The sequence below is a fragment of the Phoxinus phoxinus genome (assembly GCF_949152265.1).
Source record: "Phoxinus phoxinus genome assembly, chromosome: 7".
In the NCBI taxonomy this organism is placed as follows: domain Eukaryota; kingdom Metazoa; phylum Chordata; class Actinopteri; order Cypriniformes; family Leuciscidae; genus Phoxinus; species Phoxinus phoxinus.
Genome location: NC_136882.1, coordinates 38,637,533 through 38,662,532, shown reverse-complemented (window position 1 = coordinate 38,662,532; position 25,000 = coordinate 38,637,533). Strand labels below are relative to the sequence as shown.

Below are 25,000 nucleotides of genomic sequence, written 5' to 3'. Positions count from 1 at the left end.
AACTCCTTAATCGATCGCATTGAGCTCGATCAGAATTAAATTTCGATCGGGTTTATTCCTTTTCTAATCCGATCGAGAGAACATGTAAACACTTGATCGGATTGAAAACCGAAACTGAAAGGACTGTGCATGTGCAATGACGTTGAAATAGTGTAATGACGTGTGATGCGCTGAACAAGCTGTTCTTCACTTCACTTCACTCGTATAAGAGTGTCCCGTCATCCTATAATCCTCCTTTCACTGCAACGGCCCACCAGTGCTTCAATATAAGTTAAGTCTGCTTTTTAAAACAAATAAAGAACCAATAGGATAATAGTTATTGGGCCCTATTTTAACGCTCTGAAACGCAAGTATCAAACGCAAAACGCAAGTAACTTTGTGGGCGGATCCCGGCGCTGTTGCTATTATACCGGCGGGATAAACGACTCTTGCGCCGACGCAAATCTAAAATGTGTTGGTCTGAAGTCGCTTCATTACTCATAGGTGTGGTTTGGGCGTAACGTGAAATAAACCAATCAGAGCGTCCTCTCACATTCCCTTTAAGAGCCGGCGCGCTTGTTCCACGGCGGATTGCTATTATAACGGTGGGTTTGCCGGCGCACGCCAGGAGCGGTTCACAGCCGAGGAAGTGACATTGTGTGAGGATGATGGAGAAACACAAATTAGCTTCGGTTAAACAGGCGTATAATAATTTGGGTAAATGTGTAATCTAGATTTATGCCTATTTTTTTCACATCTTCATGCACACAACAATGATTTTCCTCGTGTTGTAATATTTTTCCTTGTGATAATGTATGATTTTGCAAAAATGAAAACTGCTGCGTCTGTGTAGATGAGAGAATCAAAGTGTGTGTGTTGTTCACACGCTACATAATGGCCAAGCATGCGCCCTTAAAATAGCATATAACTAACGCGCCACAGACTTTAGACTCGGTTTCTCCTGGTCAGTGGAGGAATTGTTTTCTGAAACTGCAGAATAACCCCAGGGAACGTTTGTGCCGGAACACACTCCTCTTTTCACTGAACCGCCCCGGGAGTGCAAGTTCATTCCCTAATTTACCGGCGTGCGTCTGTGGAGGGAAAAGTCAAAATAGGAATGATACATGCGTCCAGTACAAAGTCAATTGCGCTGGGTGCAAGATAGGGCCCTCGGTGTGCAAACAGCGGGAAACTGTATATTCGTGCGGTGTGCGCATGTCAAAAAATCAATTCCGATGTGAAGATTGTGACATATAAACGCGCCCGATCGACCCGATCACGTGTAGCGTTCATGTAAACACTACGTTCGGAGTTTTGTGCATGTAAACGTAGCCAGTGTCGTCTCGATGATTCCCTCCACTCACTCTGTCTCTGTCTCTCTTGTTCTTTCAGTGAAACATGCGTCCAGTTCTCTCAGATCTGTATCCTTTGCTGTTCTTCTGTGGACGACCGGGGGGATTTCAATGGCACATCTGAATTATATAAATACAGCTAATGTGATGTCCAATTCCACAGGAAACATTCTGAGTGTTTAATGCTGGGTACACACATTTTTTACATCTTATAAGATTTTCAAAATGTGATAGATCACAAACATGAGGACAAGAAATCCTTGATTTAACCGTTTTGCTCCTATAGTGTGTGATGTGCCATGATGAAAGACAGCACACACACACACAAACAGATTTTCAACCAGAGTCTCGACTGTGAACACAGGAAATCTCGCAAAATCTCGTGAGACTTCAGAATAAGCATGGCAGGAAGAAATTGTGATGATAGTGTTTGGAATGATTTTCACAGAAAATTTACGGGGAAAAAACATTGTACAGAACCTTTTATACAGAAAGATATTCATTCTTTATTGTCTTTATTCTTTATTGGATTTATTGTCTCTTTAGAAATAGTTATTTAATTCCTCTATAGAACCTCACTGAACCGTGTGTGTGCGTGCGTGCGTGCGTGCGTGCGTGCGTGCGTGCGTGTGTGTGAGTGACCGTGTCTCCCATCATCTCGCTTTCTAATTGGATATTGTTTCGTTTCACGTGATAATCTCCAAATCCGAGCAGGTTCGGACACTCTTAACACACTTCACACAAGGGAAAATCTGATAAGAAAATCTATAGAACCATCAAGATAATCGGGACATAGCTGGGATTGTCGGAAGGGGGGAAATCGGCCCAAAATCAGCCCGATTATCTTTTGGTGTGTACCCAGCATAAGCTTTTAAATGGTTACTACAATATATATAATAAAAAAGTTCACATTAACAGCAAATACAAGATTCATATGTGCACTGGACTCTTTGTGCTTAAAATAGAAACAAAACAAGAAACTCATGATGTCCAATAAGCTTTTGAGTCAGGCGTTCCTGTGACAATCTGAAGGAAGAAATGCTCACGAACAGCACATCTACAGAGAGTCAAATATATAGTGTATATATAAATACACACACATGCATGTGTATATATTTGAGAAAAATTGCATGTATATACTCTATATATATATATATATATATATATATATTTATATATAAATAAATAAAAATTTCTTAAATATACACATGCATGTGTGTGTATTTATATATACACAATAATTCTACACAGTGCACACACATATTATGTAAACACAAATAATTTTGGATGCGATTAATCGTTGCACAGCCTTAGAGTCGAATGTGATTGCTCAGATGTTCCAGTGTGTTCGTGTCTTTAACTCTGAGCTCGCACAGATCCGGTCGTGTGTATCCCCTCCAGTTTCTTCATAGGAGAGAACGGTATTCCTCTGGAGGTCATCGCCGGCAGCGTCACGGCGGACGAGCTGAAACGGAGGATCATCAAAGTCACTGGGGTGAATAAACACAACGGCTAATATTGTCATGTACAAACAAACATGATAGTGAGGAACCTGCTCACACTGAAAGACTTGAACACCGTGAAGATTTGTCTTTGTTAGTTCTGCAAAACTATAGTTTAACCATCAGATTAGTCGTATCATATAGTGTACTAGCCAGTGAACAGAGTGTGACTTATAGAGGGAATGCATTGACGTCACTTTCCCGCGGGAACACACTCCCTCAGCCGGACTGAGTGGCAGAAGAGCTGCTGAGTGACTGGATTTAATAGAGAAAACTGCGAAAACACGAGTAAAACAAACTATTATCAGTTTAAACTAAAGCTTGGCTCGATAGTGTTCCTTACAACTTACCAAAGATCCAGTGATTTGCTATTGGTGGATCTCATGTGAGTGACAGGTTGCTCCGCCCACATCATCAGAGAAGAGATGCTGCAAGAGGGAGGGGACGTTATTTACATAAAAAAAAACGTGCAGCACGCTAATAAACCCTTCTGTACAGATGCACACGGACCAGATTGAAGGTGCAGAGACGGACACAGAGAGACCCGATCAGAGGCCCGTCTGTGGTCCTCAGGACGCTCTGAACGTCACTAACTCCAGCTCTGCCACATCTAAAGGTGACGTTTTAAAGGGGTGCTATAATGCCCTTTTCACAAGATGTGTGAGTGTGTGTGTGAAGTTTTAGCTCAAAATACCCCACAGATATTTTTATATAGCATGTTAAAGTGTCACTTTTTGAGGGTGAGCAAAAACGCCTCGTTTTGTGTCTGTCCCTTTAAATGCAAATGAGCTGCTGCTCCCGGCACAGGGGGCGGAGCTTCAAGAGCTTGCACTCACACACACGCACTGAAAATGTCAACAACTTTTAGCCTTTTATGTTCAAACCGGAGTCAGACAAAGATGGAGAGACTCAAGAAGAAGAGACAACATGTAGAAGCAACATTTCTGAATGTTTAGTTGATGAATGTATGTAGCTTATGTGTAGTTATCTTCTAGTCATTGATTAGCATATTCTGTCATGATAATCTATAAATCGTGTTCAGGGGGCGGGGTTTATGTAAATTAGTGTTAGTGATGTCACTGACCCGGGAGGAATGTCGTGTAGTTCCTACCAGCCGTTTGTTGTAGTTCTTAAAAAGCGATTTCTTTAAAAGCAAATATCTCCCTTTGCTCTGAACTTTGAGCGTTGTAACTTTGCAGATGTTGTTTATGATCAAACAGCAACATTACACACTAACTACAGTTAGAAAAGCGACATCATAATCAAACACCCCTTTAAAGCCATTGAAAGGTGGGCTGGATGATGGTTAGCTCACATCTGTTTTTTCAGGAAGGGTTGATTTGCATCTAGTGCCGGTTCAGCTGTGCTTCAGACACGCACCGCTGGTTTAGCAGGTTAACATGCGAGCGAAGTTTCGATTTCACTGCTGGTTTGGTGAAGCATGTTTCGTTGAGTGATCCTTCTGTTTCCCCAGAATCCCTGTCTGTGCCAATGGAGGAGGAAGGAGCGTCAGGTTATGTGACTCCAGGTGAGGATAGAAGCCTGCCGTCAGAAGACGCGTCTCAGCCAGACGAGCCCTTAGATGCCAGGGTGGAGAGGTGAGCATCAGTTAGCATGACTTCTGCTTATTCTGGACAAGAACTGCGTCATTTCTGGACAAGAACTGCGTTGGTTAGCCATCGAGAGCCTGTCTGATGGACATGTGAAGCGGACAGTCACAGTTCAGTGTGTTGACATGCCGGTATGGGAGGGTTTGTCTGAAAAACATTAACTCTCATTAGCCCACCCTGAGAATGCTAGTTAATCTTATCTAATTGGATTAAAACACACTGGCTTTGCTTGCGCAGGGTATAACAATTTTCCAAAGCAATTTTGATGTACTTATGTTTGTTTTTGTCCCACTCTTGTGGTGTTCCTGGTCAAAAATGACCGGCCGTTCAAAAATCTGCTTAGAAACTGCTTGTTATTGCCAAAATATTTGATTCAATATTTGTTTATCAACTTTAGCACCGGTTTTACATTTCATTTTGGAACTGATTGATCGTAGGCCTCATTGATCTAAGCTTATGTACCTTATGCGAGGTCAATATCAATTCATAGTTCAATTCATAGAGACCTGGAGGCAAGAACATCCACAGAACTGCACAATTTTCCATCTCAAAAGAAGAAAAACTAAAATATGTGAACAAAATACAAGTTAGTTATGTTTCTTTTCATTTCTTTATTAAGTTAAGTTAGACAAATGTTCGGTTTCTTTTTGTTTTTTTTATTGACGACCAAGCAGCCGACAGCGAGTTAAACATGTTTGATCCATTTAGCCTCTCAAATCAACACTTTACTTGGCTACAAAAAAATCCATAAAACACCTTAAGCATATCACATATAGACATTAGGGCTGGGCAAAAAAATAGATTTTTCGATTAATCGATTTTTAAAATGTGGTCGATTTCAAAATCAATTCTCAAAGGCCAAAAATAGATTTTTTTTACCATATTTATTTATACCTATCACCCAAAAGCCAGTATTAGTTTTTCTACAGTGTTCTAGGCTTGCAGCCTCCATTTTACAGATAATGCTGTGAGATTTTATGTTAGTTTTCTCTTAAACATAAAATAACCTGATCCTGATTGATCAAGGCATGCGACTGTTCTGACTTGTCTAATTTTCAGCATCAATTTTTCATCTTGCATCAAAATCCTGTCTATTCATTGTATGCATTTGAAGTTGGGTTTTAATGTACCCAAGAGTAACTAAAACTAGAACGTACATTTCCAGAAGAAAATGTGAATGGTGCTTGCAGTGGCAAAAAACACGACCCGGTTGCTAGGGTGTTCTTGGAGTTTGCTATGAAGATGCTAAGGTGTTCTGGGTGGTTGCTAGGGTGTATTGGGTGGTTGCTAGGCGGTTGCTAGGGTGTTCTAGGTGGTTGCTAGGCGGTTGCTAGGTGGTTGCTATGGTGTTCTGGATGGTTGCTAAGCAGTTGCTAGGTGGTTGCTAGGGTGTTCTGGGTGGTTGCTAGGCGGTTGCTAGGCGGTTGCTAGGGTGTTCTGGGTGGTTGCTAGGCAGTTGCTAGGCGGTTGCTAGGGTGTTCTGGGTGGTTGCTAGGCGGTTTCTAGGTGGTTGCTAGGTGGTTGCTAGGGTGTTCTGGGTGGTTGCTAGGCGGTTGCTAGGGTGTTCTGGGTGGTTGCTAGGCGGTTGCTAGGTGGTTGCTAGGTTGTTCTGTGTGGTTGCTAGGCGGTTGCTAGGGTGTTCTGGGTGGTCGCTAGGCGGTTGCTAGGCAGTTGCTAGGGTGTTCTGGGTGGTTACTAGGGCGTTGCTAGGCAGTTGCCATGGTATTTTTGTGGTTGCTAGGGCGTTGCTACGCAGTTGCTAGGGTATTCTGGGTAGTTGCTATGTTGTTACTAGGTGGTTGGTAGTTGTCACAGATGGTTACTATGGTGTTTGTAGCATTTTCTTGGCATGATTTAGCACTTAGCTAATCAAAATTAGCATGTAGCTATTCACTGCTAGCATGTGTAGCATGTAGCAAGTCCTGTTTGCTAGCATGAGTCAAAAGAGCCAACCCCCATCTCTATACGATGTTCTGATGCAGAGATATACGCCTTGCAAAACGGTTGCTAGGGTAATCTGTTTGGTTGCTAGGGAGTGGCTTGGCAGCTGCCAATCATAAAGCTCCAAAGTCAATGTGAATGTATAAACCAACCCCCATCTCTATACGATGTTTTGATGCAGAGATATAGGTCTTGGAAAATGGTTGCTAGGGTACTCTCTTTTGTTGCTAGGGAGTGGCTTGGCAGCTGCCAATCATGAAACTCCAAAGGCTGCTTGTCAGTATGAATGATATAAACCAACTCCCACGTCTCTTTGACATTCAGAATGGAAGATATCCCTGTCTGGATTTTGGTTGCTAAGGTACTCGACAATGGTTGCTAGGGAGGGGCTAGGAAGTGTTGAGGTGATTGGGGATTGGCTGTTTGCTGCCCTGAGTCAAACGAGCCAACCCTCGTGTTTCTATGACACTTATATTCTGAGATATCCCTTTGATGTCTTTCAATGGAAGTCTATGGAGCTTGTTGCTAAGGAGCTCTAAATGGTTGCTAGGGCGTGGCTTGAAAGCTTCACAATGATCCTGAGAGACTGATTGGTCGTCTGAGTAAAATGAGCCCGCCCCCTTGTCTCTATGACACTGTGATCCAGAGTTATGTTCAATACAAATGCGGTTTCTATGGTGTAGGACAGCCCATTTCATGGGCTGTCCTACACCATAGTACGTGAATGGGGCAATTTTGGGCCGGTCCTGCCCCCCAGGGGTGCAACTTTTACCCCATTGTGTGGTATGTTGTTACAGAGCCTACCAGCCTCTTCAAATGTGATCCAGAGTTATGTTCAATAGAATATCGCTTACTATGGTGTAGGACAGCCCATTTCATGGGCTGTCCTACACCATAGTACTTCATTGGGGCAACTTTGGGCAACTTTGGGCCCCTCCTGCCCCCCAGGGGTGCAACTTTTACCCCATTGTGTGCTATGTTGTTACAGAGCCTACCAGCCTCTTCAAATGTGATCCAGATTTATGTTCAATAGAATATCGCTTACTATGGTGTAGGACAGCCCATTTCATGGGCTGTCCTACACCATAGTACTTCATTGGGGCAACTTTGGGCCCCTCCTGCCCCCCAGGGGTGCAACTTTTACCCCATTGTGTGGTATGTTCTTACAGAGCCTGCCAGTCTCTTTAAATGTGCCAAATTACACGTTTCTGCGACATCCTTGCTCTGAGCTATGAGTCTGTGAATTTTGGTTGCTAAGGTGCTCGACAATGGTTGCTAGGGAGGGGCTAGGAAGTGTTGATGTGATTCATGATTGGCTGTTTGCTGCCCCGAGTCAAACGAGACCACCCTCATGTTTCTATGACTCTTCTATCCAGAGATATCCATTTGATCTCTTTCAATGGAAGTCTATGGAACTTGTTGCTAAGGTGCTCTAAATGGTTGCTAGGGGCGTGGCCTGATAGCTTCACAATGATCCGGAGAGACTGATTGGTCGTCTGAGTAAAATGAGCCCGCCCCCTTGTCTCTATGACACTGTGATCCAGAGTTATGTTCAATACAAAATCGCTTACTCTCTCTCTCTCTCCATTTCATGGGACGTCCTACACCATGTTAAGTCAATAGGAAAAGTTTGGGCCGCTCCTGCCCCCCAGGGGTGCAACTTTTACCCCATTGTGAGGTATGTTCTTACAGAGCCTGCCAGCCTCTCCAAATGTGGTAAATTTCACATTTCTACGAAATCCCAACTCTGAGCTATGACTCGTCAAAGTTTGACGTAATGTTAAGTCTATGCGTTTTTTCGTCGACTTTTTCGCCCCTGGGGCGACCACCGCACCCCCGATCGCTTATAAAAGTCATAGCACACCATTCCCGAATAGGCCGCACGTTTTGACACCTCATTCAGGGGTCTGTGACAAAAGCTGCGGGAGGAGTAGCGCGTCAAAAAAGCGGCGGAATAAGAATAATAACTAGAACGTACATTTCCAGAAGAAAATGTGAATGGTGCTTGCAGTGGCAAAAAACACGACCCGGTTGCTAGGGTGTTCTGGGTGGTTGCTAGGCGGTTGCTAGGGTGTTCTGGGTGGTTGCTAGGTTGTTGCTAGGGTGTTCTGGGTGGTTGCTAGGTGGTTGCTAGGCGGTTGCTAGGGTGTTCTGGGTGGTTGTTAGGTGGTTGCTAGGCGGTTGCTAGGGTGTTCTGGGTGGTTGCTAGGTGGTTGCTAGGGTGTTCTGGGTGGTTGCTAGGCGGTTGCTAGGTGGTTGCTAGGCGGTTGCTAGGGTGTTCTGGGTGGTTGCTAGGCGGTTGCTAGGGTGTTCTGGGTGGTTGCTAGGGCATTGCTAGGCAGTTGCTAGGGTATTTTTTGTGGCCGCTAGGGCGTTGCTAGGCAGTTGCTAGGGTATTCTGGGTAGTTGCTATGGTGTTACTAGGTGGTTGGTAGTTGTCACAGATGGTTACTATGGTGTTTGTAGCATTTTCTTGGCATGATTTAGCACTTAGCTAATCAAAATTAGCATGTAGCTATTCACTGCTAGCATGTGTAGCATGTAGCAAGTCCTGTTTGCTAGCATGAGTCAAAAGAGCCAACCCCCATCTCTATACGATGTTCTGATGCAGAGATATACGCCTTGCAAAACGGTTGCTAGGTTAATCTGTTTGGTTGCTAGGGAGTGGCTTGGCAGCTGCCAATCATGAAGCTCCGAAGTCAGTGTAAATGTATAAACCAACCCCCATCTCTATACGATGTTTTGATGCAGAGATATAGGTCTTGCAAAATGGTTGCTAGGGTACTCTGTTTTGTTGCTAGGGAGTGGCTTGGCAGCTGCCAATCATGAAACTCCAAAGGCTGCTTGTCAGTATGAATGATATAAACCTATGTGATATAATGCCTCTGTGACATTCAGAATGGAAGATATCCCTGTCTGGATTTTGGTTGCTAAAGTACTCGACAATGGTTGCTAGGGAGGGGCTAGGAAGTGTTGAGGTGATTCGGGATTGGCTGTTTTCTGCCCCGAGTCAAACGAGCCAACCCTCATGTTTCTATGACACTTCTATCCAGAGATATCCATTTGATGTCTTTCAATGGAAGTCTATGGATTTTGTTGCTAAGGAGCTCTAAATGGTTGCTAGGGCGTGGCTTAATAGCTTCACAGTGATCCTGAGAGACTGATTGGTCGTCTGAGTAAAATGAGCCCGCCCCCTTGTCTCTATGACACTGTGATCCAGGGTTATGTTCAATACAAATGCGGTTTCTATGGTGTAGGACAGCCCATTTCATGGGCTGTCCTACACCATAGTACGTGAATGGGGCAACTTTGGGCCGGTCCTGCCCCCCAGGGGTGCAACTTTTACCCCATTGTGTGGTATGTTGTTACAGAGCCTACCAGCCTCTTCAAATGTGATCCAGAGTTATGTTCAATAGAATATCGCTTACTATGGTGTAGGACAGCCCATTTCATGGGCTGTCCTACACCATAGTACTTCATTGGGGCAACTTTGGGCCCCTCCTACCCCCCAGGGGTGCAACTTTTACCCCATTGTGTGGTATGTTCTTACAGAGCCTGCCAGTCTCTTTAAATGTGCCAAATTACACGTTTCTGCGACATCCTTGCTCTGAGCTATGAGTCTGTGAATTTTGGTTGCTAAGGTGCTCGACAATGGTTGCTAGGGAGGGGCTAGGAAGTGTTGATGTGATTCATGATTGGCTGTTTGCTGCCCCGAGTCAAACGAGACCACCCTCATGTTTCTATGACTCTTCTATCCAGAGATATCCATTTGATCTCTTTCAATGGAAGTCTATGGAACTTGTTGCTAAGGTGCTCTAAATGGTTGCTAGGGGCGTGGCCTGATAGCTTTACAATGATCCGGAGAGACTGATTGGTCGTCTGAGTAAAATGAGCCCGCCCCCTTGTCTCTATGACACTGTGATCCAGAGTTATGTTCAATACAAAATCGCTTTCTCTCTCTCTCTCTCCATTTCATGGGACGTCCTACACCATGTTAAGTCAATAGGAAAAGTTTGGGCCGCTCCTGCCCCCCAGGGGTGCAACTTTTACCCCATTGTGAGGTATGTTCTTACAGAGCCTGCCAGCCTCTCCAAATGTGGTAAATTTCACATTTCTACGAAATCCCAACTCTGAGCTATGACTCGTCAAAGTTTGACGTAATGTTAAGTCTATGCGTTTTTTCGTCGACTTTTTCGCCCCTGGGGCGACCACCGCACCCCCGATCGCTTATAAAAGTCATAGCACACCATTCCCGAATAGGCCGCACGTTTTGACACCTCATTCATGGGTCTGTGACAAAAGCTGCGGGAGGAGTAGCGCGTCAAAAAAGCGGCGGAATAAAAAGAAGAAGTAAAATAATAATAAGTATGAGCAATAACACTAATGTTGCTTTGCCTATGGCAAGCACCATTAACTAGAACGTACATTTCCAGAAGAAAATGTGAATGGTGCTTGCAGTGGCAAAACTCACCACTCAGTTGCTAGAGTGTGGTACATGATTGCATACGAGCCAACAACCATGTCTGTACGATGTTCTGCTGCTGAGATATGGCTTATTCATGTTTTGGGTTGGTTGCTAGGGTGTTCTGGGTGGTTACTAGGGTGTTTTGGGTGGTTGCTAGGCAGTTGCTAGGGTGTTCTAGGTGGTTACTAGGCAGTTGCTAGGGTGTTCTGGGTGGTTGCTAGGCGGTTGCTAGGGTGTTCTGGGTGGTTGCTAGGCAGTTGCTAGGGTGTTCTGGGTGGTTGCTAGGGAGTTCTGAGGTATTTTGGGTGGTTGCTAGGGTGTTGCTAGGGAGTTCTAAGGTATTTTGGGTGGTTGCTATGGTGTTACTAGGGAGTTCTGAGGTATTTTGGGTGGTTGCTAGGGAGTTCTGAGGTATTTTGGGTGGTTGCTATGGTGTTGCTAGGGAGTTCTAAGGTATTTTGGGTGGTTGCTAGGGTGTTATGGGTGGTTCCTAGGGTGTTTTAAGGTGTTTTGGGTGGTTGCTATGGTGTTGCTAGGGAGTTCTAAGGTATTTTGGGTGGTTGCTAGGGTGTTGCTAGGGAGTTCTAAGGTATTTTGAGTGGTTGTGTTATTAAAAGAGTGCATTATAATGAGTGCACGAGGCCTGCGGCCTCGTGCCTATAGTCTATGGTTGCTAGGGTGCTGTAACTGGTTGTAACTGGTTGTTGGGTTAGGGCTAAGGTTAGGCACTCGGCCGCAGAGTATTTAAAATCTCTATTAAACGAGTGCATTATAATGAGTGCACGAGGCCTGCGGCCTCGTGCCTATGAGTGAGTTTTTATAGAGTATTTAAAATCTCTATTAAACGAGTGCATTATAATGAGTGCACGAGGCCTGCGGCCTCGTGCCTATAGCCTATGGTTGCTAGGGTGCTGTAACTGGTTGCTATGGTGTGGCTATGAAGATTTTAGGCCATTACTTATTGGCTGCTGGATAATATAAATCCTCTGAGGGAGAGAGAGGGGGAGACATGCAGGGGTGTCAGGCCCTTTGTGTCTGTGTGTGTGAAAAATGACAGTTGGGATTTGAATTTCTGAAAATTCCGCAATGTTAAGTCAATGGGACTTTTTTGGCCGCTTTTTCGTCCGCTGTGCGAACACCGTACACCCGATCGCTTAGAAAAGATATAGCACACCTCTCCTCAATGGGCCGGTCGATTTGACACCTCACTCAGGGGTCTGTGACAAACGGTGCGGGGCAAGTTACGCGCCAAACTTTTGTGTGGAAGAATAATAATAACTAGAACGTACATTTCCAGAAGAAAATGTGAATGGTGCTTGCAGTGGCAAAAAACACGACCCGGTTGCTAGAGTGTGGTACATGATTGCATACGAGCCAACAACCATATCTGTACGATGTTCTGCTGCTGAGATATGGCTTATTCATGTTGTTCGGGTGGTTGCTAGGGTGTTCTGGGTGGTTGCTAGGCGGTTGCTAAGGTGTTCTGGGTGGTTGCTAGGCGGTTGCTAGGGTGTATTGGGTGGTTGCTAGGCGGTTGCTAGGGTGTTCTGGGTGGTTGCTAGGCGGTTGCTAGGGTGTATTGGGTGGTTGCTAGGGTGTTCTGGGTGGTTGCTTGGCGGTTGCTAGGGTGTTCTGGGTGGTTGCTAGGGTGTTCTGGGTGGTTGCTAGGTGGTTGCTAAGGTGTTCTGGGTGGTTGCTAGGCGGTTGCTAGGCAGTTGCTAGGGTGTTCTGGGTGGTTGATAGGCGGTTGCTAGGGTGTTCTGGGTGGTTTCTAGGCGGTTGCTAGGTGGTTGCTAGGGTGTTCTGGGTGGTTGCTAGGCGGTTGCTAGGCAGTTGCTAGGGTGTTCTGGTTGGTTGCTAGGGCACCACAGATGGTTACTATGGGGTTAGGGCTAAGGTCAGGCACGAGGCCTGTGGCCTCGTGCCTACGAGTGAGTTTAATCTCTATTAAACGAGTGCATTATAATGAGTGCACGAGGCCTGCGGCCTCGTGCCTATGAGTGAGTTTTTATAGAGTATTTAAAATCTCTATTAAACGAGTGCATTATAATGAGTGCACGAGGCCTGCGGCCTCGTGCCTATAGCCTATGGTTGCTAGGGTGCTGTAACTGGTTGCTATGGTGTGGCTATGAAGATTTTAGGCCATTACTTATTGGCTGCTGGATAATATAAATCCTCTGAGGGAGAGAGAGGGGGAGACATGCAGGGGTGTCAGGCCCTTTGTGTCTGTGTGTGTGAAAAATGACAGTTGGGATTTGAATTTCTGAAAATTCCGCAATGTTAAGTCAATGGGACTTTTTTGGCCGCTTTTTCGTCCGCTGTGCGAACATCGTACACCCGATCGCTTAGAAAAGATATAGCACACCTCTCCTCAATGAGCCGGTCGTTTTGACACCTCACTCAGGGGTCTGTGACAAACGGTGCGGGGCGAGTTTCGCGCCAAACTTTGTCCAGAATAAAAAGAAGAAGAAGAACTAGAATGTACATTTCCAGAAGAAAATGTGAATGGTGCTTGCAGTGGCAAAACTCGACACTCGGTTGCTAGAGTGTGGTACATGATTGCATACGAGTCAACAACCATGTCTGTACGATGTTCTGCTGCTGAGATATGGCTTATTCATGTTGTTCGGGTGGTTGCTAGGGTGTTCTGGGTGGTTGCTAGGGTGTTGCTAGGGTGTTCTGGGTGGTTGCTAGGCGGTTGCTAGGGTCTTCTGGGTGGTTGCTAGGCAGTTGCTAGGGTGTTCTGGGTGGTTGCTAGGCGGTTGCTAGGATGTTGCTAGGGTGTTCTGGGTGGTTGCTAGGCGGTTGCTAGGGTCTTCTGGGTGGTTGCTAGGGCGTTGCTAGGCAGTTGCTAGGGTGTTCTGGGTGGTTGCTAGGGTGTTCTGGGTGGTTGCTAGGCAGTTGCTAGGGAGTTATGAGGTATTTTGGGTGGTTGCTATGGTGTTACTAGGGTGTTATGAGGTATTTTGGGTGGTTGCTATGGTGTTGCTAGGGAGTTCTAAGGTATTTTGGGTGGTTGCTAGGGTGTTATGGGTGGTTCCTAGGGTGTTTGCTATGGTGTTGCTAGGGAGTTCTAAGGTATTTTTGGTGGTTGCTAGGGGTGTTGCTATGGAGTTCTAAGGTATTTTGAGTGGTTGTGTTATTAAACGAGTGCATTATAATGAGTGCACGAGGTCTGCGGCCTCGTGCCTATAGCCTATGGTTGCTAGGGTGCTGTAACTGGTTGCTATGGTGTTACTAGGTGGTTGGTAGTTTTCACAGATGGTTACTATGGGGTTAGGGCTAAGGTTAGGCACTCGGCCGCAGAGTATTTAAAATCTCTATTAAACGAGTGCATTATAATGAGTGCACGAGGCCTGCGGCCTCGTGCCTATAGCCTATGGTTGCTAGGGTGCTGTAACTGGTTGCTATGGTGTGGCTATGAAGATTTTAGGTCATTACTTATTGGCTGCTTGATAATATAAATCCTCTGAGGGAGAGAGAGGGGGAGACATGCAGGGGTGTCAGGCCCTTTGTGTCTGTGTGTGTGAAAAATGACAGTTGGGATTTGAATTTCTGAAAATTCCGCAATGTTAAGTCAATGGGACTTTTTTGGCCGCTTTTTCGTCCACTGTGCGAACATCGTACACCCGATCGCTTAGAAAAGATATAGCACACCTCTCCTCAATGGGCCGGTCGATTTGACACCTCACTCAGGGGTCTGTGACAAACGGTGCGGGGCAAGTTACGCGCCAAACTTTTGTGTGGAAGAATAATAATAATAAGTATGAGCAATAACAATACTGTTGCCTTGCTAAAGCAAGCACCAGTAACTAGATTAAAAAGTTCGTTGAAACAAACTTTAAGTTGGCTTGTGAAAGTTTGGACCAGATAGTTTGAAAAAGTTTAAAGTTTAAATTAGTTTGAAGTTTAAAGTAGTTTGAAGTTTAAAGTAGTTTAAAGTTTAAAGTAGTTTACAGTTAAAAATAGTTTAAACTTTAAAGTAGTTTGAAGTTTAAATTAGTTTAAAGTAGTTTAAAGTTTAAAGTAGTTTACAGTTAAAAATAGTTTAAAGTAGATTAAAGTTTAAATTAGTTTGAAGTTTAAATTAGTTTAAAGTGATTTGAAGTTTGAAGTAGTTTAAAGTTTAAAATAGTTTAAAGTATAGTTTGAAGAAGTTTAAAGTTACTAGGGTGTTTCTAGAGGGTTGCTAAGGTGTTCTGAGTGGTTGCTAGGTGGTTGCTAGGGTATTTTGGGTGGTTGCTAGGGTGTTATGGATGGTTGCTATGGTGTTGCTAGGGAGTTCTGAGGTATTTTGGGTGGTTGCTAGGGTGTTGCTAGGGAGTTCTAAGGTGTTTTGGGTGGTTGCTAGGGTGTTGCTAGGGAGTTCTGAGGTATTTTGGGTGGTTGCTAGGGTGTTGCCAGGGAGTTCTGAGGTATTTTGGGTGGTTGCTAGGGAGTTCTAAGGTATTTTGAGTGGTTGCTAGGGTGTTGCTAGGGAGTTCTGGGGTATTTTGGGTGGTTGCTAGGGTGTTGCCAGGGAGTTCTGAGGTATTTTGGGTGGTTGCTAGGGTGTTCTAAGGTATTTTGGGTGGTTGCTAGGGAGTTGCTAGGGAGTTCTGAGGTATTTTGGGTGGTTGCTAGGGTGTTGCTAGAGAGTTTTAAGGTGTTTTGGGTGGTTGCTAGGGTGTTGCTAGGGAGTTCTAAGGTATTTTGGGTGGTTGCTAGGGTGTTATGGGTGGTTGCTATGGTGTTGCTAGGGTGTTCTAAGGTATTTTGGGTGGTTGCTAGGGTGTTATGGGTGGTTACTATAGTGTTGCTAGGGAGTTCTAAGGTATTTTAGGCAGTTTCTAGGGTGTTATGGGTGGTTGCTATGGTGTTGCTAGGGTGTTCTAACACACACACACACACACACACACACACAGTTTGAGTTTAGAGTTTAGTGAATGCATGAGTTTAAAGTAGTTTATAAGTTTACATGAGTCTAAGAGTTCAGAGTTTAATGTATATTAGCATCGGTTAGGGCTGAGGAAAGGCACGAGGCCTGCGGCCTCGTGCCTACGAGCCAGTTTTTATAGTTTTTATTCATAAAAAGTTTAAATTAGTTTGAAGTGGATAGATAGATGAGTTTATGAGTTTACATGAGTCTAAGTGTTCAGAGTTTAGTGTATATTAGCATCCTGGAGTTAGGGCTAAGGTGAGGCACAAGGCCTGCGGCCTTGTGCCTACGAGCCAGTTTTTATAGTTTTTATTCATAAAAAGTTTAAATTAGTTTGAAGTTTAAATTAGTTTGAAGTTTAAAATAGTTTGAGGTAGATAGATAGATGAGTTTAATGAGTTTACATGAGTCTCAATGGCTCATACAGTGTATAGAATGGCAGTTTGATTTGGTCTAGGCTTTCAAGGGATTTTGATTTGAATTTTTGGCAGTTGGGGAGTTTGAAAATCTGAACATTCCGCAATGTTAAGTCAATGGGAGTTTTTTCCGAGTTTGATCGTCATTTATAGGAAAACCGTAAGTCCGATCAGTCTGAAAAGATATAGCAACTAACTTCAGAACAGTTTGAGTGTCTGAGCCGAGTTTGGAGTATGTAGAGTTAAAGCTCTAGGACGAGATAGAGTCAACAGTTTGGTAAGAAGAATAATAATAATAAGTTTAAATAGGATTTCAATAAATTGGCTTTCACAAGCCAACTTAATAAGTATGAGCAATAACAATACTGTTGCCTTGCTAAAGCAAGCACCAGTAATAACTAGAACGTACATTTCCAGAAGAAAATGTGAATGGTGCTTGCAGTGGCAAAAAACACGACCCGGTTGCTAGGGTGAGATACATGATTGCGTACGAGCCAACAACCATGTCTGTACGATGATCTGCTGCTGAGATATGGCTTATTCATGTTGTCCGGGTGGTTGCTAGGGTGTTCTGGATGGTTGCTAGGCAGTTGCTAGGGTGTTATGGATGGTTGCTAGGCAGTTGCTAGGGTGTTATGGGCGGTTGCTAGGCAGTTGCTAGGCGGTTGCTAAGGTGTTCTGGGTGGTTGCTAGGCGGTTGATAGGGTGTTCTGGGTGGTTGCTAAGGGGTTCTGGGTGGTTGCTAGGGAGTTCTGGGTGGTTGCTAGGCGGTTGCTAGGTGGTTGCTAGGGTGTTCTGGGTGGTTGCTAGGCGGTTGCTAGGTGGTTGCTAGGGTGTTCTGGGTGGTTGCTAGGCGGTTGCTAGGTGGTTGCTAGGGTGTTCTGGGTGGTTACTAGGTGGTTGCTAGGGTGTTCTGGATGGTTGCCAGGCGGTTGCTAGGCGGTTGCTAGGGTGTTCTGGGTGGTTGCTAGGCGGTTGCTAGGGTGTTCTGGGTGGTTGCTAGGGTGTTGCTAGGCAGTTGCCAGGGTGTTCTGGGTGGTTGCCAGGGCGTTGCTAGGCAGTTGCTAGGGTATTTTTGTGGTCGCTAGGGCGTTGCTAGGCAGTTGCTAGGGTATTCTGGGTAGTTGCTATGGTGTTACTAGGTGGTTGGTAGTTGTCACAGATGGTTACTATGGTGTTTGTAGCATTTTCTTGGCATGATTTAGCACTTAGCTAATCAAAATTAGCATGTAGCTATTCACTGCTAGCATGTGTAGCATGTAGCAAGTCCTGTTTGCTAGCATGAGTCAAAAGAGCCAACCCCCATCTCTATACGATGTTCTGATGCAGAGATATACGCCTTGCAAAACGGTTGCTAGGGTAATCTGTTTGGTTGCTAGGGAGTGTCTTGGCATTTGCCAATCATGAAGCTCCAAAGTCAGTGTGAATGTATAAACCAACCCCCATCTCTATACGATGTTTTGATGCAGAGATATAGGTCTTGCAAAATGGTTGCTAGGGTACTCTCTTTTGTTGCTAGGGAGTGGCTTGGCAGCTGCCAATCATGAAACTCCAAAGGCTGCTTGTCAGTATGAATGATATAAACCAACTCCCACGTCTCTGTGACATTCAGAATGGAAGATATCCCTGTCTGGATTTTGGTTGCTAAGGTACTCGACAATGGTTGCTAGGGAGGGGCTAGGAAGTGTTGAGGTGATTGGGGATTGGCTGTTTTCTGCCCCGAGTCAAACGAGCCAACCCTCATGTTTCTATGACACTTCTATCCAGAGATATCCATTTGATGTCTTTCAATGGAAGTCTATGGATTTTGTTGCTAAGGTGCTCTAAATGGTTGCTAGGGCGTGGCTTGATAGCTTCACAGTGATCCTGAGAGACTGATTGGTCGTCTGAGTAAAATGAGCCCGCCCCCTTGTCTCTATGCCACTGTGATCCAGAGTTATGTTCAATACAAATGCGGTTTCTATGGTGTAGGACAGCCCATTTCATGGGCTGTCCTACACCATAGTACGTGAATGGGGCAACTTTGGGCCGGTCCTGCCCCCCAGGGGTGCAACTTTTACCCCATTGTGTGGTATGTTGTTACAGAGCCTACCAGCCTCTTCAAATGTGATCCAGAGTTATGTTCAATAGAATATCGCTTACTATGGTGTAGGACAGCCCATTTCATGGGCTGTCCTACACCATAGTACTTCATTGGGGCAACTTTGGGCCCCTCCTGCCCCCCAGGGGTGCAACTTTTACCCCATTGTGTGGTATGTTCTTACAGAGCCTGCCAGTCTCTTTAAATGTGCCAAATTACACGTTTCTGCGAAATCCTTGCTCTGAGCTATGAGTCTGTGAATTTTGGTTGCTAAGCTGCTCGACAATGGTTGCTAGGGGCGTGGCTTGATAGCTTCACAATGATCCTGAGAGACTGATTGGTCGTCTGAGTAAAATGAGCCTGCCCCCTTGTCTCTATGACACTGTGATCCAGAGTTATGTTCAATACAAATGCGGTTTCTATGGTGTAGGACAGCCCATTTCATGGGCTGTCCTACACCATAGTACGTGAATAGGGCAACTTCGGGCCGGTCCTGCCCCCCAGGGGTGCAACTTTTACCCCATTGTGTGGTATGTTGTTACAGAGCCTACCAGCCTCTTCAAATGTGATCCAGAGTTATGTTCAATAGAATATCGCTTACTATGGTGTAGGACAGCCCATTTCATGGGCTGTCCTACACCATAGTACTTCATTGGGGCAACTTTGGGGCCCTCCAGCCCCCCAGGGGTGCAACTTTTACCCCATTGTGTGGTATGTTGTTACAGAGCCTACCAGCCTCTTCAAATGTGATCCAGAGTTATGTTCAATAGAATATCGCTTACTATGGTGTAGGACAGCCCATTTCATGGGCTGTCCTACACCATAGTACTTCATTGGGGCAACTTTGGGCCCCTCCTGCCCCCCAGGGGTGCAACTTTTACCCCATTGTGTGGTATGTTCTTACAGAGCCTGCCAGTCTCTTTAAATGTGCCAAATTACACGTTTCTGCGACATCCTTGCTCTGAGCTATGAGTCTGTGAATTTTGGTTGCTAAGCTGCTCGACAATGGTTGCTAGGGGCGTGGCTTGATAGCTTCATAATGATCCTGAGATGCTGATTGGTCTTCTGAGTAAAATGAGCCCGCCCCCTTGTCTCTATGACACTGTGATCCAGAGCTATGTTCAATACAAAATCCCTATGCAATTTACCATAGTAGGAAAAACGCATGCTTTACATGGGCCGTCCTACACCATGTTAAGTCAATGGGAAACTTTGGGCCACTCCTGCCCCCCAGGGGTGCAACTTTTACCCCATTGTGAGGTATGTTCTTACAGAGCCTGCCAGCCTCTTCAAATGTGGTAAATTTCACATTTCTACGAAATCCTCGCTCTGAGCTATGACTCGTCAAAGTTTGACGCAATGTTAAGTCAATGGGATTTTTCGTCGACTTTTTCGCCCCTGGGGCGACCACCGCACCCCCGATCGCTTATAAAAGTAATAGCACACGATTCCCGAATAGGCCGCACGTTTTGACACCTCATTCAGGGGTGTGTGACAAACGGTCCAGGAGGAGTAGCGCGCCAAACTTTTGTGTGGAAGAATAAAAAGAACTAGAACGTACATTTCCAGAAGAAAATGTGAATGGTGCTTGCAGTGGCAAAACTCGACACTCGGTTGCTAGAGTGTGGTACATGATTGCATACGAGCCAACAACCATGTCTGTACGATGTTCTGCTGCTGAGATATGGCTTATTCATGTTGTTCGGGTCGTTGCTAGGGTGTTCTGAGTGGTTGCTAGGGTGTATTGGGTGGTTGCTAGGCGGTTGCTAGGGTGTTCTGGGTGGTTGCTAGGCGGTTGCTAGGTGGTTGCTAGGGTGTTCTGGGTGGTTGCTAGGCGGTTGCTAGGCAGTTGCTAGGGTGTTCTGGGTGGTTGCTAGGGCACCACAGATGGTTACTATGGGGTTAGGACTAAGGTAACGAGTGCATTATAATGAGTGCACGAGGCCTGCGGCCTCGTGCCTATAGCTTATGGTTGCTAGGGTGCTGTAACTGGTTGCTATGGTGTGGCTATGAAGATTTTAGGCCATTCTGGGTGGTTGCTAGGTGGTTGCTAGGCAGTTGCTAGGGTGTTCTGGGTGGTTTCTATGGTGTTCTGGGTGGTTGCTAGGCAGTTGCTAGGGTGTTCTGGGTGGTTGCTAGGGCACCACAGATGGTTACTATGGGGTTAGGGCTAAGGTAAGGCACGAGGCCTGCGGCCTCGTGCCTATGAGTGAGTTTTTATAGAGTATTTAAAATCTCTATTAAACGAGTGCATTATAATGAGTGCACGAGGCCTGCGGCCTCGTGCCTATAGCCTATGGTTGCTAGGGTGCTGTAACTGGTTGCTATGGTGTGGCTATGAAGATTTTAGGCCATTACTTATTGGCTGCTTGATAATATAAATCCTCTGAGGGAGAGAGAGGGGGAGACATGCAGGGGTGTCAGGCCCTTTGTGTCTGTGTGTGTGAAAAATGACAGTTGGGATTTGAATTTCTGAAAATTCCGCAATGTTAAGTCAATGGGACTTTTTGGGCCGCTTTTTCGTCCGCTGTGCGAACATCGTACACCCGATCGCTTAGAAAAGATATAGCACACCTCTCCTCAATGGGCCGGTCGATTTGACACCTCACTCAGGGGTCTGTGACAAACGGTGCGGGGCAAGTTACGCGCCAAACTTTTGTGTGGAAGAATAATAATAACTAGAACGTACATTTCCAGAAGAAAATGTGAATGGTGCTTGCAGTGGCAAAACTCACCACTCGGTTGCTAGAGTGTGGTACATGATTGCATACGAGCCAACAACCATGTCTGTACGATGTTCTGCTGCTGAGATATGGCTTATTCATGTTGTTCAGGTGGTTGCTTGGGTGTTCTGGGTGGTTGCTAGGGTGTTGCTAGGCGGTTGCTAGGGTGTTCTGGGCGGTTACTATGGTGTTCTGGGTGGTTGCTAGGGTGTTATGGATGGTTGCTATGGTGTTGCTAGGGAGTTCTTAGGTATTTTGGGTGGTTGCTATGGTGTTGCTAGGGAGTTATAAGGTATTTTGGGTGGTTGCTAGGGTGTTGCTAGGGAGTTCTAAGGTATTTTGAGTGGTTGCTATGGTGTTGCTAGGGAGTTCTGAGGTATTTTGGGTGGTTGTTAGGGTGTTATGGGTGGTTGCTAGGGTGTTCTAAGGTGTTTTGGGTGGTTGCTAGGGTGTTGCTAGGGAGTTCTAAGGTGTTTTGGGTGGTTGCTAGGGTGTTGCTAGGGAGTTCTAAGGTATTTTGGGTGGTTGCTAGGGTGTTATGTGGTTCCTAGGGTGTTCTAAGGTGTTTTGGGTGGTTGCTATGGTGTTGCTAGGGAGTTATAAGGTATTTTGGGTGGTTGCTAGGGTGTTGCTAGGGAGTTCTAAGGTATTTTGAGTGGTTGCTATGGTGTTGCTAGGGAGTTCTGAGGTATTTTGGGTGGTTGTTAGGGTGTTATGGGTGGTTGCTAGGGTGTTCTAAGGTGTTTTGGGTGGTTGCTAGGGTGTTGCTAGGGAGTTCTAAGGTGTTTTGGGTGGTTGCTAGGGTGTTGCTAGGGAGTTCTAAGGTATTTTGGGTGGTTGCTAGGGTGTTGCTAGGGAGTTATAAGGTATTTTGGGTGGTTGCTAGGGTGTTCCGGGTGGTTTCTAGGCAATTGCTAAGGTTTTCTGGGTGGTTGTTAGGGTATTTGGGTGATTGCTAGGACATTTCTAGGCGGTTGCTAGGGTGTTCAGGGCGGTTGCTAAGGTATTTTTGGTGGTTGCTATGGTGTTACTAGGTGGTTGGTAGTTTTCACAGATGGTTACTATGGGGTTAGGGCTAAGGTTAGGCACTCGGCCGCAGAGTATTTAAAATCTCTATTAAACGAGTGCATTATAATGAGTGCACGAGGCCTGTGGCCTCGTGCCTATGAGTGAGTTTTTATAGAGTATTTAAAATCTCTATTAAACGAGTGCATTAAAATGAGTGCACGAGGCCTGCGGCCTCGTGCCTATAGCCTATGGTTGCTAGGGTGCTGTAACTGGTTGCTATGGTGTGGCTATGAAGATTTTAGGCCATTACTTATTGGCTGCTTGATAATATAAATCCTCTGAGGGAGAGAGAGGGGGAGACATGCAGGGGTGTCAGGCCCTTTGTGTCTGTGTGTGTGAAAAATGACAGTTGGGATTTGAATTTCTGAAAATTCCGCAATGTTAAGTCAATGGGACTTTTTTGGCCGCTTTTTCGTCCGCTGTGCGAACATCGTACACCCGATCGCTTAGAAAAGATATAGCACACCTCTCCTCAATGAGCCGGTCGATTTGACACCTCAATCAGGGGTCTGTGACAAACGGTGCGGGGCAAGTTACGCGCCGAACTTTGTGTGGAAGAATAATAATAATAAAAAAAAAAATAATAAGTATGAGCAATAACAATACTGTTGCCTTGCTAAAGCAAGCACCAGTAATAAGTATGAGCAATAACACTAATGTTGCTTTGCCTATAGGCAAGCACCATTAACTAGAACGTACATTTCCAGAAGAAAATGTGAATGGTGCTTGCAGTGGCAAAAAACACGACCCGGTTGCTAGAGTGTGGTACATGATTGCATACGAGCCAACAACCATATCTGTACGATGTTCTGCTGCTGAGATATGGCTTATTCATGTTGTTCGGGTGGTTGCTAGGGTGTTCTGGGTGGTTGCTAGGTGGTTTCTAGGGTATTCTGGGTGGTTGCTAGGTGGTTGCTAGGGTGTTCTGGATGGTTGCTAGGCGGTTGCTAGGGTGTTCTGGGTGGTTGCTAGGCGGTTGCTAGGGTGTATTGGGTGGTTGCTAGGCGGTTGCTAGGGTGTTCTGGGTGGTTGTTAGGCGGTTGCTAGGGTGTTCAGGGCGGTTGCTAAGGTATTTTTGGTGGTTGCTATGGTGTTACTAGGTGGTTGGTAGTTTTCACAGATGGTTACTATGGGGTTAGGGCTAAGGTTAGGCACTCGGCCGCAGAGTATTTAAAATCTCTATTAAACGAGTGCATTATAATGAGTGCACGAGGCCTGCGGCCTCGTGCCTATGAGTGAGTTTTTATAGAGTATTTAAAATCTCTATTAAACGAGTGCATTATAATGAGTGCACGAGGCCTGCGGCCTCGTGCCTATAGCCTATGGTTGCTAGGGTGCTGTAACTGGTTGCTATGGTGTGGCTATGAAGATTTTAGGCCATTACTTATTGGCTGCTGGATAATATAAATCCTCTGAGGGAGAGAGAGGGGGAGACATGCAGGGGTGTCAGGCCCTTTGTGTCTGTGTGTGTGAAAAATGACAGTTGGGATTTGAATTTCTGAAAATTCCGCAATGTTAAGTCAATGGGACTTTTTTGGCCGCTTTTTCGTCCGCTGTGCGAACATCGTACACCTGATCGCTTAGAAAAGATATAGCACACCTCTCCTCAATGGGCCGGTCGATTTGACACCTCACTCAGGGGTCTGTGACAAACGGTGCGGGGCGAGTTTCGCGCCGAACTTTTGTGTGGAAGAATAATAATTATTATAAGTATGGAGGAGAACACTAATGTTGCTTTGCCTATAGGCAAGCACCATTAATAATAATAAGTATGACGGATAACAATAATGATGCCTTGCTAAAGCAAGCACCATTAATAAGTATGAGCAATAACACTAATGTTGCTTTGCCTATGGCAAGCACCATTAATAAAAAAAAAGTTTAATATACAGGTTTGTGGCTCTATTTCTTTTTTTATTAATTAACCACTCGTAAACTTATGTTCACCGTTTATTGTATTAAATCTATATTCATTGAGTCGAAATCGATAGAAATCGAATTTAGAGGTTGCGAATCGAAATCGAATCGAATGGGAACATCTGAATCGAGACGCAGCCCTAATAGACAGTTATAGTTTAAACGTTTATTATCATTTTTTAAAAGCTGAGGCAAACTGCTCTGCTCACAGCGCTCGCAAACTAAATGAGCTATAGCCTACAATCTAAACAAATCAAATAAATGGCATTAAATTAAAAACAAACATGCAGATTATCTTACCTCAAAAATCAAGTCTTCACTACAGAACATGGCCATTCTTATTTCCAATAGTTTCCAACAGACTAATGAAAATAAAGTCGTTTTCAAACGAAAACCAACAAGACAGCCCCTAACATGGCTAAGAACAGTCACAGAGCATCGTGAGGAAAAATCACAGCATCCACAGTGGAAGGTTTTAATCCAGTCATACTTTTTTCTTTAACTATTCCAGCAGCGCTGAAGTCACGCTCGCTATACCTCTGCTGCTGGCGGGGACACTAAAAACAGCGAGCCGGTCGCGCTAATCTTTGGTCGTGCCGCCGGGAAACCTGTGTGTGTGTGTGTGTGTGTGTGTGTGTGCGCGAGCAGACTGTCATGTGTCAGTCATATGTCAGTGTGATAGGTTTAAAAAGTCTATTATTTAAAGTATTTTAATACATATCTGAAATAGGCTATAAAAGAAGGATAAGCCTAAAACAGGCCCGAGGCCCGGCCCGCGTGTGAACTATGACTTGAAAATTGGCCCTAGGGGCGTAAATAAGTCGGGGCCCGTCGGGCTCGGGCTGAAATGCAGGGCTCTACTCAATGTGCTCTTTATTATGGTTTTCTGTGGATTTATTTTCTTATGTAGGTTAACGAAGAAGCTGGAGGAAAGACGTGAGCAGAAAAAGAAAGCAGAAGAAGAGGTAATTTTCTCTTAACTCACTCCATTGAAAGACTGAATGACGTGAATGACGCCACGTTCCTCTC

General features: G+C 45.2%; 1 protein-coding gene across 2 annotated transcripts in view; it reads left to right on the top strand.

The window, feature by feature from the left end:
- Positions 1–25,000, top strand: part of ubxn4 (UBX domain protein 4) — a 38,878-nt gene that overhangs the window by 2,279 nt on the left and 11,599 nt on the right. For both annotated transcript variants that reach the window (XM_079619313.1, XM_079619312.1), the window contains exons 3-7: positions 1,372–1,400; positions 2,708–2,826; positions 3,332–3,449; positions 4,308–4,431; positions 24,882–24,936. In XM_079619313.1, the coding sequence (XP_079475439.1) occupies positions 1,372–1,400; positions 2,708–2,826; positions 3,332–3,449; positions 4,308–4,431; positions 24,882–24,936 (445 nt within the window). The remainder of the gene's footprint in view (positions 1–1,371; positions 1,401–2,707; positions 2,827–3,331; positions 3,450–4,307; positions 4,432–24,881; positions 24,937–25,000) is intronic.